Source organism: Prionailurus bengalensis, chromosome B1 (genome assembly GCF_016509475.1).
Source record: "Prionailurus bengalensis isolate Pbe53 chromosome B1, Fcat_Pben_1.1_paternal_pri, whole genome shotgun sequence".
NCBI classification, from domain to species: Eukaryota; Metazoa; Chordata; class Mammalia; order Carnivora; family Felidae; genus Prionailurus; species Prionailurus bengalensis.
Window position 1 is genome coordinate 7,664,626 of NC_057344.1, and position 18,978 is coordinate 7,683,603.

Genomic DNA, 18,978 nt, shown 5'->3' on the forward strand with positions numbered 1-18,978 from the left:
TATTACTAATACCAGTAATGAAAGAGTGGACCTCACTGCATAGCCTATGGACATTAAAAGGATGGTAAAGGAATACTACAAAGGATTCTATACCCACAAATTTGATAACCTGGATGAAATGGACCAATTCTTTGAAGACATAATTTGCCAAAACTCACAGAGGAAAACTATGCAATCTGAGTAGGCCTACATTTTAAAGAAATTGAATCAATAATAATGTTTTGCGGTATCATGATTTGTAAGAAAATACTTTGGGTCATTCACAGGACCTGATTTCCCAAGCATTTCCATTAATGTGTCTTGTTATGTTAATTAGGTGACTTTAAAAGCCTGTGGAGGCTGATCGCTGGTGGAGCCAACGGTATGGTTAGAGGCTTGGAACTTTTAGTCCTACCCCCTTGACCTCCAGGAGGGGAGAGGGCCTGGAGGTTGAGTGATTGCCCCTGGGCAATGATTTAATGGGTCTTGCCTCTGTAATGAAGCCTCCATGAAAACTCCAAAGGAAGGGTTTTCCTTCCCAACTTGATAAACATGTGGCCCACTCTGAGACCATGGGACCTCCTTGCCCTTCCCCTCATTCCGTGCCTTGCCGTATACATCTCTTCCATCTGGCTCTCCCTGAGTTACATCCTTTTATAATAAACCAGTAGTCTAGTAAGTAACATGTTTCTCTGAGTTCTCTGAGCCATTCTAGCAAATTCAAAGACTTGCACAGATACTTGACTTCAGAAGGCGGATGACATGTAAGTGTATGGAAAGATGACCAGCACAGGGAATTGCAAATTAAAACCACAGTGAATTACTGCTACATACCTACTAGGATGGCATGTCTGGACCGCTGACAACATTCAGGCCACTGAGGATGGAGAGCAGTAGCTGCTTTCACTTACTTCTGGCGGGAGTGCACATGGTTGATGGTTTCTTACAAGATGTACATACTGTCTTTGAAAGATGTTTGTTTATTTTGAGAGGGAGAGGAAGGGGCAGAGAGAGAGGCGGGGAGAGAGAAGCCCAAGCAGGCTTCTGGTAGCACAGAGCATGACACGAGGCTAGAACTCAGGAACTGTGAGATTACGACCTGAGCCAAAATCAAAAGTCATCCAGGTGCCCCATAAAGTAAACATGCTCTTACCAGGATGTAGCAGTCACCTCCTTTTGCACCCCTTGTTATTTGCCTAAATGAATTGAAAACTTAAGTTTACACAGAAACCTGCACATGGATATGTGCAGCTTTATAGCAGCTTAAAGTTTTTTTAAATGTTTATTTCACAGAGAGAGAGAGGGAGGGAGAGGGAGAGAAAGCATGAGCAGGGGAGGGGCAGAGAGAGAGGGAGACACAGAATCCGAAGCAGGCTCCAGGCTCTGAGCTGTCAGCGCAGAGCCTGACGCGGGGCTCGAACTCACGAATGGTGAGATCATGACCTGAGTCGAAGTCAGACGCTTAACCGACTGAGCCACCCAGGCACCTCCATAGTAGCTTTATTCGTAACTGTTAAAACTTGAAAGCAACCAAGATGTCTTTCAGGAGGTGATGGATAAATAAGTGGTTCATCCAGAACAGGGAATATTTTTCGTTGCTAAAAAGAGATGAGCTTTCAGGCCATGAAAAGACATGGTAGAAACTTAAATGCATATTACTAAGTTAAAGAAGCCAATTTGAAAAGATTACATACTGTATGATTACAACAATATGACACTCTGGAAAAGGCGAAACTACAGAGAGAGCGGAGATATCCGTGCTTGCCAGGAGTTACTGAGGGAGGGAGAGCTGAATAGGCAGAACATAGAGGAGTTCTAGGACAGTGAGTCTCTTCTCTACAATATACTAAAAGGGCGGGTACATGTCCTTCTGCATTTGTCAAACTGCATAGAGTGTATAACACCAGGAGTGAGCCCTAATGTAAACCGTGGACTTTGGGTGATGACGTTGTGTCAGTGCAGGTTCACCATTGTAACAAATGCACCGATCTGATGGGGGATAGATGGGTGGGGGACCTTGTACATATTGGGGGTCAGGGAGTGAGTGGGAACGCTCTATAATCTTCTGTTTTGTTGTGAAACTAAAACTGCTCTAAAAACAGTTTATTAATTTAAAAAAAAGTAAAAAAGAGCAGAAAGTGAAAAATGTTTAAATGATTCCATTTTACCCGCTAGTTTAAGTCTTATGTTTCTTTTCCAGATATAAATTCAAGATTTGTTTAAACATAAATCAGAAACCATTTTTATTTGCACACAAACATTATTAATATTAATCTTGGATCCCAAAGATAAAATACAAAAGCCTACTTAATTCACCCTCCGGTCGAAATAATATATATTTTCAGTGAAAAGTAATGTGGTAACATTACTAGTTAGGTAAAGTATATTTTAAAACATTTGTCCTGACTGTTAGTGCCCGAGGAGATATAGGTGCCAGGGGAGGAGGAACGAAGATTTTTATAGTTAAGCACTCAAAAGACTGAAGGCCCAGTTTGTTTATCATGCCATTTTTCACTTCAGATAATGTTTTTTTTTTTTAAAGCCACTAGTTCCACCCTGATGAGGGGATTTGATGGGATGAAGATAGGTTTGAGGAAGAAAGAGGAAATTAAGAGATCTTTTCTAGAAAGTGGGAATATGAAATAGAAAAGATCTAAAGAAGAAAGTAACTTTATAAAAATGGAGATAATAGAACTGACTAGAACTTATTAATTGCTGAGCACTAAAATAAAGGAGAATTATAGGGTTATGGTCAGGACATCATTCCACCTGTACTGAAAAGGAAGCAGGTAGTAAAGAGACAGTGTTTTATTTTTCCGTGATGGTACCAGGCGTCACTGGTTCAGAGTAGCTGGCTTTAACCCACTAGGTGGCAGGATAGAAAGAGAAGAGGCAGGTTGGGGTGGAGGGTTCCTGGGGCTAGACTGAACATGTACCTGTAAGAATTGTGTCATAGGTCAGACGTATATGTCTTTCTGTGTTTATCTTTCATATATGTGATAGTTCAGGTGTGGTGTTAAGGCAGTAACATTTCGCTGCTGAAATGATGTAAAGCTTTTAAAGAACATAAACAAAATAGTGATGAAATGCTGACTCTGGGATAGACTCGTCAACACGGACCAAATTTATCATATTTCCCAGATACTATTTTTTCAAAAATATTTTAAGATTACAATTGCTAGCTGTATTTTTTTCCTTACTTTAATCAGATATGAAATTGACAATAGTGAAAAATTGATATTTGCATGGTATAACTTTGTGGTATTAGGGAAAGTTGTCTTATACTAAGAAACCTCATTTTTGGACCAATATTTTTTTACCATATTAGAAAAGACATCTAATAATAGTCTGGGTTCTGTCTTTAAAAAGTTGTTTTTGGCCAATTAATCTATTCTTGAATGCCATTCATTAGGTAACTATATAGTGCAATACTCAGAATGGGTTTTTTGGTTTTGTTTTTGTCTTTGTGTTTTTACTGTATTTGGATTTTCATAACGATTGTAGACTTAGAAGCAGCCTCCCTCTTGGTTTGCTCTTCTCCGGAATCCCAGAGAGTTTACACATAGATTCACAGAATCCTTTGGGCTGAGAGGGATGGTAGGGAAAACCTAGTTCACAGGGTTTCTGTTAGAAGAAGCAGAGACCTGAGCTTAGATGCTTGAGTCCAGCTCATGCCGTCCGCTGGCTTGGAGTCGGGTCTCCGTCCCTGTGTCCCAGCCAGGCTGATTCTGCATCTCCAGGCTGTTGACTCCACCAGCCTCTGTCCTGCCACTTCAGCAACTTGTAACCGGTAGTTTCCAGCTTCCTTCTGTCCCCTGTTCGCAATGAGCGGTACTGGTAATGCAGCTTGTCTACCTGCCCTGTGTGCCTCAAGTGGCTTTTGTGAAGGTGCTGAGTCACTGTAACAATAGTGATGCTCTGTGGCAGAGGTCACACAGTCCCCCCAATAGTGGTTCACGGTGTTTTACGTTTGAAATTTGCTGCCTTGAATGTATTGCCAGTGTTTAGAAATCGTCAGGTTTTACACAAAAATCTAGATTCTTCCATTTCCCTGGAGAGTTTCATAAATCTGGCCACATGGGAGGAGGAACTTTCTCCAGGGGCCCTCAAGCCCTTTAGATATAACATGCACCTGTATTCCACTGTAGTCCCCGTGGGTCCTGTAGGGTTCCCATTCCTTGGCCAGGTGCCATTTGTCATTTATCATTTATAATCTCTTGCTTTTCAAACTGAAATGACCTGCTTTGGTGTCTCTAGACATCGGGGGATTTCAACTCTTGTTCTCCGAGAGTATGCACTGAGATGAATCGTTCTCGTAGAAATTTCTTTAAAAAAGATGAAGATTGAGGAAGATGGATGGAAAATAATTAAGTTGGATGCATAATGGAAATGACTGATATTTCTCCAAATTTGTTTTTCAAGGCAAACATGTCCCAGGTAAGGCAAGTGGGACTCCTAGCTGCTGGATGTCAGCCTTGGAACAAAGATGTTTGCGCTGCCCATGGAGACAGGTTTGCGTACTGTGCTACCCTGGCCATCTATATTTATCAGGTCAGATTCTGTGGATTCTTTCTGATTTCAGAATTGTATTAGGTAAAGTTAATGTTTAAGTAGTACGTATTTTTAAATCCCTGTGGTATGAAAAGCTGAGTGCTTTTTGGTTTTACAAGTCAAGCTTTTTGAAAATGCTCATCTCCTAGTTTTAAATTATAAGAATTTTAATTGATTGCACAATCATTCATGCGGTTTCATCAGCAAGAATTTCTTCAAGAATTAAAAGCTCCCCATTCATTTTTTAATTTTTTTACGGTTTATTTATTTTTGAGAGAAGGACACACAGTGCAAGCGGGGGAGGGCCAGAGAGAGAGGGAGGCACAGAATCCGAAGCAGGCTCCAGGCTCCCAGCTGACAGCACAGAGCCTGACGTGGGGCTTGAATTCACGAACTGTGAGATCATGACCTGAGTCAAAGTCGGATGGTTAATTGACTGAGCCATCCAGGTGCCCCAAGAGCTCCCCATTTATGAATGGTGAGCAAGTAGAATTTAATTCTTTTAAAATATATTCCCATATAAATAATTGGAATTCGTTTATTCATTAGTTTCAGACCTTGCTTAGTAACTTTCATATGATAAAATCTTACCAGGTGAAGAATAGGCATCATCCATTAGAGATCATTATATTAAAAACAGTGCAGATATATTTTGAGATATCCTTGGGATACAAGCCTTTATAACTCCTTTTTTCCGTTAACTAGCTCCATCCAGACATCTCTTATCAGTTCCCAATCTACAGAGCTAGTGGCCTTCTGAGTTTCCCCAGGCAGAGGTGCCTTATGCCTCTTCAGTCCAAGTCAGTCTCCCTCCTCAGACTCGGAGCCCACATTTTGGTGTTAGCACCGCGCCCTTCATCTGAACCACAGCCAGGAGAGCCAGCTGTCTTTGGCTCCCTCTTCTGCTCACCTCTTTCGCTGAAGGTGAGCAGGGGCCATCCTAGTGTTTTGTACCCGTTACTGTCTTCTTTATACTGTGTCACCTACACTTTTCGAATAGTCTCTCAATATTCTCTTTGCCTCTACTTTGACTCTCTCTAGTTTATTCTTCATTGTAATTAATCATCTTTAATGCAAATCTGAAATTTTCAATCTTCAGCTCTTTCTCATTCCCTTTTATGAAATCCTAACTTCATAGTATGATATCGTGTTACCAGCATTCTGTCTCTCTCCTCTCACCCTGTGTTCCAGGCATACCATGGTAATTGCATTTTCTAAAACATCTCAGACTCTTGTATATCTTGCCTTTGCTTACACTAATCTCTTTCCTTTTGCCTGTGTTGCCTGTTTAGAAAATATTTTCTCGTCTTTCAGATCTCAGTTGAACTATAAACTCTTCTCCATATTCTGCTTTTTCCTCTTTCTTATTAGCAAAGGATCTTATAAAACAGACTGCCCATCTCAGTGCTTCCCTTTACCAGAATGAGACTTCCTCACCTTTGAATGCTCAAGTTATGCATACTCTCTGGTATTTTTTAAAAGTATTTTTTATTGTTTATTTATTTTTGATAGAGAGCATGAGCAGGGGAGGGGCAGAGAGAGAGGGAGACACAGAATCCAAAGCAGGCTCCAGGCTCTGAGCGGTCAGCACAGAGCCCGATGCGGGGCTCGAACTCACTAACTGTGAGATCATGACCTGAGCCAAAGTTGGACGCTTAACCGATCGAACCACCCAGGAGCCCCACTCTCTGGTATTTAATAAAGACTCATTAAATGTTTTCCTTGTGATACATTTTTTTGTTATTTTGAAACACCAACATATTTTCAGTTAAGAGTGAAAAAAATGATCGCATTATTCTGGAGTAAAAATCCTTTTAACTACTAACAGTGTTGTAAGTTTATTGAAAATTGAATAAACAACAGCATTAATCTATAAACCCATTTTCCACAATATCAATTTTATGTAGTCCATTACTCAAGGTTGTAGAAATACACACCAAACTGCAATTTCCATATAACTCACAATTTTTCGCTTCCCATACAGAAGACAGCAGAAGCCTGCTGACTGACCCCCCCCTTTTCCTCCCGTCTGCCTCCTTCACACTTTCCATGTCCTCCCAAGCTTCTCCTTCCCAAAGATCTACAAAATGCGTCCCTTAGTCTTAAGTCCCTATCTTCTCGTCTTATTTCCTTTTAGAGAAGAAGAATGTATTAGACAAGGCAAACTATTCCTCTAAGGAATAAAGAAGGTCAGAAAGTGGATGAAGGCAGAACTCAATTTTTTTCATGTTTGCAAGTGTCTTAAGTTTTGTGATGACATTTTATGACTTGAATATTTAGGAAGATTAAGCTAAAATTATTAATATAAAAACCCTATGAAGAAAGTTTATGTATCATTAAAGACTGAAACAAACTAAAAATCACTCTGATTTAGAAGTTAAAACAAACTCAGGTGACAGTTGATTACAGAGTTCGGTGTAAAACCTTGTTGCAAAGTATAATAGAAAATTACATTTATATTAAATGGTGGCATTAACATTCAACTTCCATTAATCAGTATTGTTTTTAAATGTCATTATCTAAATCAAAATGCTTTGAAAATTATGCTACATGAATATTTACTAAATCACACCCAGGGTCAATGTACAGTCAAAGTCTGATTGTCTGTTACACTCTCTATAATGATGCTGAGGTTTTATCAGATTTTTAGAACTATTAAATGATACTTGTAAATGCCATAAGAATTTTTTCTTTAACCATTGGATTATGATGCAATAATACATTGTATTAACTACTCTAAAAATAATTTATGGCCTAGCTCATTATAATGGTAGAGGCTCTCAATTGTAAATAGAATAGGAATGTATTAATAAATTAATCCCTGTAAGTATTCTATATCATGCTTAAGATACTACTTGGATAATTGTGTACTAAATCCAGGAAAGATCATTGATGTGCATTGTAGCTTCTTCATATGTGTTTGTATTTGTAGACTCCTCCACAGGATTTCTAGCTTATAGAGCAGTCTTTCTATTAGATACATTAGACAACTTTCACAGTATTTACCACAGGTAACATAAGTCACTGAATAACATCAAACTTACAAAACTGTTCATTCTTTAATGTACAGGAAATATTCTTAAATATTTAAACAGGACAATTGAAGATTATTGTAACTGCAATACTAATCAGATGAAAGCTCTACTGGTACTTGGTTATCTCTAATAATATTTTCATCCAAAGTTGTTCAGGAATAGCTGAAGTTCAGGTAGTAAGAGATACAGAAATTATAGAAGACAAAACCTTTGGAGATAATTAGGTCATTAGTCAAAATTTTAGATACATAGGTGTTCACTATAGCATTATTTGTGATAGCAAAAGTTGCTTAAATGATAAACAAAAGCATAATGCATCCTTTTTTCAATAATATTAACTGAACTTCTTTTGGCCAAGTATTACTAGGCACTAGAAATGCAGCTCTGAACAAACCAGTCACATTCTTCTCATTGAATTCATGTTTTTAGTAAGGACAGGGGACACGGAGAAATCTGTGAAGTATGTCATTTTATGAATAAATAAGTAAATGTTTCAGGACGAAATGCGTCCTACAAAAGATGTAAAAATAGGTAATATGCTAGGGTCATTGACACCAAAATCAAAGGCAACAAAACCAGAAGTTAACCAGTGGAACGACACCAAACTAAAATCCTTCTGCAAAGCAAAGGAAACCAACAACATACAAAGGCAGCCCACTGAGTGGGAGAAAATATTTGCAGATCATATATCTGATAAGGGGTTAACATCCAAAACATATAAAGAACTTGTATGACTCCATAGCAAATTAAGCAAGCGATCTGATTAAAAAATGGGCAGAGGATCTGAATAGACATTTTTCCAAAGAGGGATTCCAGATTGCCAACCGACACATGAAAAGAAATCTCAGTATCCCTCACCACCAGGGAAATGCAAATCAAAACCACACTGAGATATGACCTCACACCTGTTAGGATGGCTGTTTTCAAAAAGACAAGAAGTAACAAGTGTTGGTGAGGCTGTGGAGAAAAGGGAACCCTCATGCCCTGTTGATGGGAATGTAAATTGGTGCAGCCACTGTGGAAAACTCTATGGGGGTTTCTCAAAAAATTGAAAACTGAACTACCATGTGACCTAGCAATTCTGCTTCTGAGCATTTATGTGAAGGAAATGAAAAGATGTATGCACTCCCATTTTCACTGCAGCATTATTTACAATAGCTGAGACTTGGAAGGCACCAAAGTGTCCATTGATGAATGGACGGATAATAAAGAAAATGTGTGTGTAGTTAGCCATAAAAAGAAGGAAACCCTCTTTGCTACTGTATGGATGAAACTTGAGGGCGTTATGCTCAGTGAAATATGTCAGAGAAAGACAAATATTGTGTGATCTAACTTCTACGTGGAGTCTGAAACAAAAAACAAAATGAAACTGAACTCATAGATACAGGGAATCGATTGGTGGTTGCCAGAGGTGGGGGTGCGGTGAGGGAGAAATGGGTGAGGGTGGTCAAAAGGCAAAACTTTAGAAACTAAGTAAGGCATGAGGATGCATTGTACAGCATGTTGAATGTAGTTGATGGCACTCTGTTGTATATTTGAAAGTTGCTCCGAGAGTGGATCTTAACATTTATCGTCGCACAAAAAGAAATTATAACTATGTGTGGTGATAGTCAGCTAGACTTAAGTGATCATTTAGCAGTATATACAAATGTTGAATCACTATGTTGTAGACCTGAAACTAATATTACATGTCAACTGTATCTCCACTAAAAAAAGGATACAGCTAGGGGACAGGTTTTGGCATGGGAAGGGGTGTATAAATTTATTTAGATAGTGTGGTCAGAAAATACCTCTGTGAAGAGGCAGTTTTGAACTGAGACCTGAACAGGAAAGAATGAATAACCAGGAGCAGACAGACGGGGAGAGCATTGAAGGCCAAGGGAACAGCAAACGCGTTAAAGCAGATGTGATTTTGCTGTAATAGAAAAACAGGAAGGTCAGAGTGAACAAGCAAGAATGTGATACCAAATAAGCCTTGCAAAATAGCCAAGGTTCATGATGTTGTAGGGCATTGAAGGCCATGTTGCAGTCAGGATTTTACTGCAAGTATAAGGTTGAAGAAAGATTGATGTAATCAGTAATTAATATAATAATGATTTGAAACACTTTCCAGTAGCAGTGTGAAAGGTTCATTATTGTGTATAATAAGCCAGGTACAACCAAATGGCTATATGGTGTAATCCCAAACACGTTGCAAAAGGTAACAAAGGAAAAGGCACTGGCTGATGGCGCATTTACAAAGGAAATAGGAAAATTAGGCTATTTCTTTTGTCCACTTCCATATAAGAACACAACAAAATGCCCCGTCCAAAAAGCAATAACATAAAACAGGTCCAGTGATACCATTGTTCTGCAGACTTCAGACATTTTAACGTAATAATGAGCAGGTGGTTTGTTTCACCTGATTTTTTGTTGAAGTATAATTAACATTCAATGTTATATTAGTTTCAGGTGTACAACATATTGATGCAACAGTTTTTCACGTTACTCACTGATCATGATTGTAAGTGTAGTCAACATCTGTCATCATACAATGTTATTACAGTATTACTGTATTTATTCTTCTATACTTTTCATCTCCATGAGTTATTTTGTAATTGGAAGTTTGTACCTCTTAATCCCCTTTATCTATTTCACCCATGACCCCACCCACCTCCCCTCTGGCAGCCACCAGTTTGCTCTCTGTATTTAGGAGCCTGTTTTTCTGTTTGTTGTTTGTTTTGATTTTAGATTCCTCATATAAGTGAAATCACATGATACTTGTCTTTCTCTGACTTACTTCACTTGGCATCATACCCTCTGTCTGCAGCCATGTCATTACAAATGGCAAGATTTCATTCTTTTTTATGACTGGGTAATATTCCACATCTTCTTTATCCATTCATCTGTTTTTTCAAAGTTTGCTAATTTTTTTGAGAGAGAGCGTGTGTGTGTAGGAGAGGGTCGCGGAGAGAGTGGGAGAGAGAGAATCCCAAGCAGGCTGCACACTGTCAGTGCATCTCACAAACTGAGATCATGACCTGAGCCCAGATCAGGAGTCCCAACGCTTAACTGACTGAACATCCAGGCGCCCCCTGTCCATTCATTCATCTATAGACAGATGCTTGTGTTGCTTCCATATCTTGGCTATTGTAAATAATGCTACAATAAAAATAGGGCCGTTTTCATTTTCTTTGAGTAAGTACCCAGTAGTGGAATTACTACATCATGTGGTATTTCTTTTTTAATTTTTTGAGGTACTTCCATACTGTTTTCATGGTGGCTGTATCAATTTACATTCCCACCCGCGGTCCTTTTTTTCCACATTCTCAACTCTTGCTATTTCTTGTGTCTTTGATTTTAGCCATTCTGACAGGTATGAGGCGATAACTCATTCTGGTTTTGATTTGCATTTCCCTGATGATGAGTGACGTTCAGCATTTTTTTTTCCTGTGTCTGTTGGACATCTGTATGTTGGAAGATGTTTATTCAGGTCCACTGCCCATTTTAAATCAGATTATTTGGTTTTTTGGTGTTGAGTTGTAGAAGGCCTTTATATGTTTTGTGTATTAACTCCTTATTGGATATATCATTTGCAAGTACCTTCTTCCATTCAGTAGGTTGCCTTTTCATGTTGTTGTGGTTTCCTTCACTCTGCAAAAGCTTGTTTTGGTGTAGTCCCAATAGTTAATTTTTCTAACCTAAATTTTTTCATTCACATCTAATTGAAAAATTACAGAAAAAATATTCTAAACCAAGTGTTTTTCCCTCATAAATACATATAGCTATAGAAAATATAAAGCTCTGAATTATTATGCATATTTAAGTGTACAGTTATTTTTACCTTTTATAAATTATGTTTAATGTCAATGCTCTTATTTTTTAAAAACTGATTTTTTTCTAGACATCGAAACTTATCAGGAAGATGCAAATTAAAATCACAGTGAGATATTACGTTACACCTGTCAGGATGGCTAAAATAAAAAAACTCAAGAAACAATAAGCGTTGGTGAGGATATGGAGAAAAAGGAACAGTCGTGCCTTGTTTGTGGGAATGCAAACTGGTGCAGCCACTGTGGAAAACAGTATGGAGGTTCCTCAAAAAGTTAAAAATAGGACTATCCTGTGATCCAGCCAGCAATTGCACTGTTGGGTATTTACCCAAAGATCATAAGAACACTAATTCCAAGGGATACATGCACCCCTTTGTTTATAGTAGCATTATTTACATTAGGCAAGATATGGAAGCCGACCGAGTGTCCATTGATTGATGAATGGATAAAGAAGTAGAATATATATATACAATGGAATGTTACTCAGCCATAAAAAAAAAAAAAATGAAATCTTGCCATTTGCAACAACATGGATGGAGCTACAGAGTATAATGCTAGGTGAAATAACTCAGAGAAAGACAAATGACATAGGATTCCACTCTTATGTGGAATTTGAGAAACAAAACAAGCAAAGGGAAAACATAAGAGAGAGGGAGACAAATCAAGAAACAATCTTAATTATAGAGAATAAACTAATGGAGGAGAGGAGGGTGAGGGGATGGGATAAATAGGTGACGGGGATTCAGGATGCACTTTCATGATGAGCACCAGGGGGTGTATGGAAGTGTCGAATCACTATATCGTACACCTGAAACTAATATAACTATGTCAGCTAACTGGAATTAAAAACTTTAAAAAATGATTTACTTCTGATTGAATACTGTTCACGTTTGAAAGTAGACCAAGACTTGAAATGTGTTCATATCATGGTAGTAGGTGTACTAATTTTCACGTATGTAGCTTTTTAAAAACAATGTGATTATTAATGAAAAGTGTATAACTTAAAAAGAAGCACTGAAATGTTTTATTTATATATTTTTTTTAGTTGGATCACCGTTATAATGAATTCAAACTCCACGCAATTATGTCTGAACATAAAAAAACAATCACAGCTCTCTCTTGGTGTCCACATAACCCTGATCTGTTTGCAAGTGGCGGTACCGATAACTTAGTGATCATTTGGAATGTTGCAGAACAAAAAGTCATTGCTAAGCTCGACAATACAAAAGGTATATTTATAACTGGGATTTATTTTATTGAGTGAATTATTTTTACTTCAGTAAGAAAAATATTTTATTTAAATTAGCTTAGGTTTTAAAGTATTGTTTTTCAAACTTTCTACTGCTCGTCTATGTAAGAACTACATTTCACATCATGACTCGTGTGTGTACATGTGTATAAAACTGAAGCAAAATCTCATGAAATATTTTTGCTTAGTACACCAGTTAAACCATAGTCAATACCAAATGATTTCATTAATATTTAAATATGACAAAAATTCCCCCAATAAATATAAAAGTAGTAATTGGTAAGATTTTCTTAATGAGACAGTTATCCTAGCCGGGTCATTATTCTATCCCGATCTGAAACATACAAACACCGTGTTACCCATGTAGTCACTGCCCTGATGAGCTGGTTTCTTTCCCTTATTTTTAATTGGGTCATGGTGGAAAGTCCTAGTTCACATAAGTAGGTCTTAGTGAATTGAATATTATTACACTCTTTCTGGCTAGCATCTTACCCCATAATAATGATGACGCGAAGTAACCATTTTTCTGTTAGATGTTACAATAGTTCAGTCTCTTTTTGAACACTGAAGGAAGTTCACTTAATAATTACGGTTTTGAGAACTACTGCTGGGTATGTTCTTTATATTCAGTTGTTTCTCTAATAATGACCGGTTATCACTTTGAAGTAGAAAGCCTGGACGTGACAGTTCGATTTCTTTAGAACAGTCTTCAGTGTGTAGCATCAATATTAGAGAATTCATAGGCTGCTATATTTAAATCTTGCTTCCAAGAGTAATAATAATGCCAAAGGTTATGCTCAGCGTATTTAGTATGTGGCTTTTTCCTTGTCTTTTCATTTAGGTCATTAGGAATGCTGAAAATACCAGTAAAATAAACGAGTTTTGTTATATAACTTTCATCTTAAGAAAATATTTGCCAAACAGGGTTAATTTTTCAACTAGAAAAATGCAAATCTCATTCCCAAGTTCACATAACCTGCTTATTTTCACTTGAGCTTCGGTACTAGATAGTGTGTACTTTGCTCCAATCTCTGAGCAGTTTTGTTTTTTTTTTAAGTCAGCTATTCAGTGAGCTTCCATTATTGTAACAGTTTACCATAAGGTGTTCAATACATCAATGAGGAAAAACCAAAATACTTTTGGTACAGGCTTTGTGATGTATAAACAGTGATTGATAGCCTCCAAATAAGATTTTTTATATTTTTCTGGTTATACCTGTTCATACCTGTTTGTCTCCCCATCATACCTCCTACGGTTTTTTCCAGTATTGTTTATATTGATCAGTAGTGCATTTTCTCAATACTTTAAATTCAGCTTTAGATGAGATTAATTTTAAATAACACAATAAATACTCCTAAAATGCTATACGATGTCATTGTTCTTCTGAGGTTGTCGCACAAAATCTATACCAGGCGATACCTGCATAATAACATTTCTAAATGTTATGCACAGGTACATATTAGTTGATGTATTATCACCTAGTTTATCTGCCGATTTGTCATGAAACACCATATGCATCACCTCCATTCACGATGGAAGAGTTTTTTTATTCATTACTGTGTGCACCTGGCTTCTTTTGCCAATGAGCATACAATTAAATAAGACTTTTTCATTAACATTGTACAGTTATTAAATGGTTGTGGTAAGAGTTTTGATCACTTCTACATATTTTTCCTTTCCTTACACATTTTCCTTCTTTTGAAAATTTTCAGAGCCTTAACAATAAATTCCTCTTGCTATTTCTAAATATCTTCTTAATTTGAAGGTTGGAAGTTTGTGATTTATTTACAAAAAAATATTATGAATATTTTTGGTCATTTTCATTGTAAATATTTCACTTTGAAATTCATTAGACTCTGTTTCTTCTTTTCAGAATTCGGCTTATGCAAAGTAGAAGTTTCCATTAAATTGACTTAAAAAAAATTCTATTAGAACTTGCACGTACAGCAGTTGAACTTGATGTTGCCTCTGTATTTTCATTTCATCATTCTGTATTCCACAATAATAAAAAAAAATACACTTAAAGGGAAACAAGTATTAGTTTGTTTAAATGTAAAATATTAAAATTATCAACTTGGAAAAAATCATACTTGGTAATATCCATCCAGGAAAAAAAAAAACAACCCAAAACACATTAACAGTGGATAATAGTACTACCTGCCCATCTCAGAGTATTTGGAAGAGAATTAAATGAGTTGATATTCTGTAGAGCTCTTCGAAGTGCTTACACATACTAAGCCACTACAGAAGTGTTTTCCGTCTTAACTATGTGACACTGTTGCTGGTCCCTTCTCTTCCTCGCTGCATTTCCTGAAACCCAATTCGGAGAACCAGCTTTCTGACTTTCTCCACGTGTGCTGTGGTGGTTTGACCCATTCTCTTACTCCTTACTGGGAAGTTCTCCTTCTGTTAATGGATGCTAAACCACATCAGCGTTTTATTGGCCTTATTCATGTGCTCTTTCATTCCTTCTATACGCATTTATGGAGTTCCCATTTGATGGCAGGCCCCAAGGTAGGCAGGCAGTAGGCGTGCAGTTGCTGCCCGTGGGGTGGTAAGGACTGTGACACAAACTGAGTTTACTGTCCATGAACAGCTTCCGACTGTGTCTTTATTCATACCATATCCTTTTCCTCGGAAATACCACTCATCCCACATATTAAACTCTGCTGCTGTCTCTCAAGGTATAATTCAAATGCAGTTTCTTTTCAGGACAGTAGCCCAGTGGTTTACACACCTTTCTACACATCAAAATCATTTGGAGAACCTTGTTACAGATAGATTCCTGGGCCCTAATTCCAAATGATCTGATACGCATATTCAGTTTGCTGATTCTGACGCAGTTGCTTAAAGTATCTGTGTTGGCACGTTTATAATTTCTGTCTTGAGTTAGAAATTTACCATAACACTTACTTTATGTATGATTGATTTGATCACTGTAATGGTGAAGAGAATACAATGAACTTTAGTATGTCTTTTATAGTTTAAAAGGGACTTTTACATACATTATTATATATCCTTTCTTAACATTCATGTGGAATAGGTGTTCAGCTGTTTTTACTTACAACCGTTTTATAGATGAGAAGGCAGAGGTTTAAGAGGTGGTTATTTGTTCATCTGAAGCAGTGCTAAGATTTGAATCTAAGCCCTGATAAAACATAGACTGGGGCATTAATTTTAAATTTTATTTATTTTTTATTTTAGAGAGAGAGAGAGTGCAAGCATGGGAGAGGGACAGAGGGAGAGAGTGTGAGAATCTTAAGTAGGCTCCATGTTCAGCGTGGAGGCCCATGCAGGGCTCAGTCCCATGATCCTGTGATCATGACCTGAGCTAAAATCAAGAGTTGGAGTCTCAACTTATTGAGCCACCCAGGCAGTCCTATAGCATTAATTTTATTGTTTTTAAACTCATATAGCAGCATTCAACTTTTCATACAATGGATCCTTATCTTCCCAGGACTTTATATTTTTGTCTTGTGTTTAAGGTCCTATAAAGCAGGAATCGTATCCCATACGTTTATACCTAGAATGCCTATAGCAGGTCTTCTATGCAAAAACTCAGTAAGAATTTAATGCTTGATTACATAGTTTCTGAAAGAAAAAAAAACCTCTATAAATGCCTGAATATATGAAGCGTATTATCATATTAGTAGTTTTAACCCTAACTAGGTATTTTTCCGTTTTGGAAGCACCCTACACAGGTGGCCTATAGTCTTTGGGGTTACTTTATAAGTCCAATTCCCAACTTAGAAGGTAATATTATTTTAATAACAAGACTATTGTTATATTTTAAGTTGTTTCAGCAGTGTACAACGTAAATAGTATTTCATGGTCTGATCTTCCTCCACATGTGTCTATTACGTGTCTATATTTTGTTTATTCTAGGGGTGCCTGCCTCTCTCAGCTGGTGCTGGAATGCAGGTGATACGGTGGCATTTGTTTCCCACAGAGGCCCGCTGTTCATTTGGACCATCTCAGGACCAGAGAGCGGGGTGACTGTTCACAGGGAAGCTCACAGCTTCTTGTCTGATATCTGTATATTCAGATGGCATAGCCAAAAAAGGGGGAAAGTTGTATTTGGTCATATTGATGGAAGTCTATCAATTTTTCAACCAGGTAAGAATTTAATTAGTCAAGATCTCTTGAAGTTTATTTTTCTTAACTTACAATTTCTTTTCTCCACGACATACAGCCAAAGTCAACAATATTTTAATTGTAAAATAATAGTTGTGCAAATATAATCCAGCACCATGAAGTGTTGTTGTAATAGATGTAACTCCTCTGTGCAGTTTGGACTTGGCATTAGCCTAAATCTTGTCACTTGCCCCATAATTTTATTGTTCTAAGTCTGTTCATTTTTGCACATTTACCTAGAAAGTGGCCTGAATGAATAAGGACACATAGCAGAACTATATGATGAGTTGGGGCGCCTGGGTGGCTCAGTTGATTGGGTGTCTGACTTCTGGTTTCAGCTCAGGTCATGATCTCATGGTTTGTGAGTTCAAGCCCCACATCAGGCTCTGCACTGACAGGGTGGAGCCTGCTTGGGTTCTCACTCCCTCTCTCTCTGTCCCTCCTCTGCTCTCTCTCAAAATAAATTAAAAAAAAAAGTTTTAAAAAATAAAAAAATTAAAAAAAAAAAAAGAAATATATGATGACTTACTAATACGACCCAAAAATACTTTCCTACCTGCTTGTACAATACCATTGTGATGCTGCAACCCCTTAGCAAAGACTTTGAACCTGAGATAAAAAGGAATAATAACTCTGTGGAGTCCCCCACTAGTTAACCAATCTGGCTCAATGAAAGGGTCTGAGTAATTATGTTTATTTTTTTAATTTAAACAATGAGAAGTTGTGCAATGAAAAATTTTAAAAGTTGCCTAAATAGCTCTCCACTCATAAATAAGGATGGCTACCATTTGAGAAACATCCTTTTAGCCATCTGGTACCTCTGTTAATAAATGTGACTCCTGATTCATTAGATAGATGGGTAAAAGCGCTTTTTAGGGTTAGGATCGCTACTTTCACAAAACAGATTACATTCAACTTACCTGAAATTAATGGAAGAAAAAAATTGAAATTGAACCAAAGAAATCATGAAAATTCAAATAAATATTTCTTAAAGGAACAATCTTTCTAAAGTTAAAAAATGTTACTTTAAACATTGGTATATTGGGGTCATTTTATCTCAAATATATTTCAAACAGGATCTGATATTCACTTAAAAAAATTTTTTAAGTGTTTATTTTTGAGAGAGAGAAAGACAGACCATGAGCAGGGGAGAAGCAGAGAGGGAGGAAGACACAAGATCCGAAGCAGGCTCCAGGTTCTGAGCTGTCAGCACAGAGCTCGACGTGGGGCTTGAACCCACGAACTGTGAGATCATGACCTGAGCTGAAGTCAGACGCTTAATCGACTGAGCCACCCAGGAACCCTGGATTGTTATACTTTCTTTTTGAGAATCTTTTTGAGCTCTAAAGAGGATCCTGAGGAGGGTGTGCTTACTTTGGTCCAAATTTCATTCTAGGTATTATTCACGTTTTATAATTTGTCATTGTGGCCATCTCCTTTTTCCTTGACCGTGGCTTTCTTTTCTTGCTTTATTATTGTTACTAGTCTGTTGTTGTTGCTAGTAGGCATTTTTGGAGGTTTTAACTCCTAAGACATTGAAACATTGTATTATGTGTCTAAGACCTAAAACACTGAGACGTTGTATGCTCATTCTGGCATAGAAAGGATAGGGATGGATCGAGACTTCCTTTCCCTTATTTCCCTTTTGTGGATTTCAGTCAGGCTAGGATGTATAATATTTCAGCAGTCCAACCCATGTCACTTCTAGAAGGGCCCAGATTTTCCCATGACTCATCTTCAAGTTATTAAAGTAAATTGTGCATTTTACCCGTGTCATCAAATGATTTTTCTGGGTCCACCCATGGGTTTACTTGCAAGGGCTGCCCTAACCAAGTTCTACACACGGGATGGCTTAGAACAACACATTTATTGTGACCTAATTCTAGACACCAGAGACACAAAATCAAGGTGTCGGCAGGCCCTCTGAAGGCACCAGGGAAAGCTTTTTGTTCTAGCCTGTCTCTTCGTTTCTGGTTCCTTAGCTTGTGACAACATAACATCGCTGTTCACATGGTGTTCTCCCTGTGTGCATGCAGGTCTCTGTGTCCAAATTTCTCTTTTTTATAAGGACACAGTCATGTTGGATTATTGTTTGCCCTAATGGCCTCGTTTTAATTTATCATCTGCAACTACCCCATTTCCAAGTAAAATCACATTCACAGATTCTTGGAGGCTGGGACTTCAACATCTTTTAGGGGAACACAATTCCCTGTATGGG

The 18,978-nt window shown here is 37.6% G+C and overlaps 1 protein-coding gene across 4 annotated transcripts in view; it reads left to right on the forward strand.

Annotated features, from left to right (window-relative positions):
• WDR17 (WD repeat domain 17) overlaps positions 1 to 18,978 on the forward strand; it is a 107,276-nt gene that overhangs the window by 34,526 nt on the left and 53,772 nt on the right. For all 4 annotated transcript variants that reach the window (XM_043557824.1, XM_043557833.1, XM_043557807.1 and 1 more), the window contains 3 exons: positions 4,402 to 4,530; positions 12,423 to 12,606; positions 16,512 to 16,742. In XM_043557824.1, coding sequence (XP_043413759.1) covers positions 4,408 to 4,530; positions 12,423 to 12,606; positions 16,512 to 16,742 — 538 coding nt within the window. In that variant the 5' untranslated portion in view covers positions 4,402 to 4,407. The remainder of the gene's footprint in view (positions 1 to 4,401; positions 4,531 to 12,422; positions 12,607 to 16,511; positions 16,743 to 18,978) is intronic.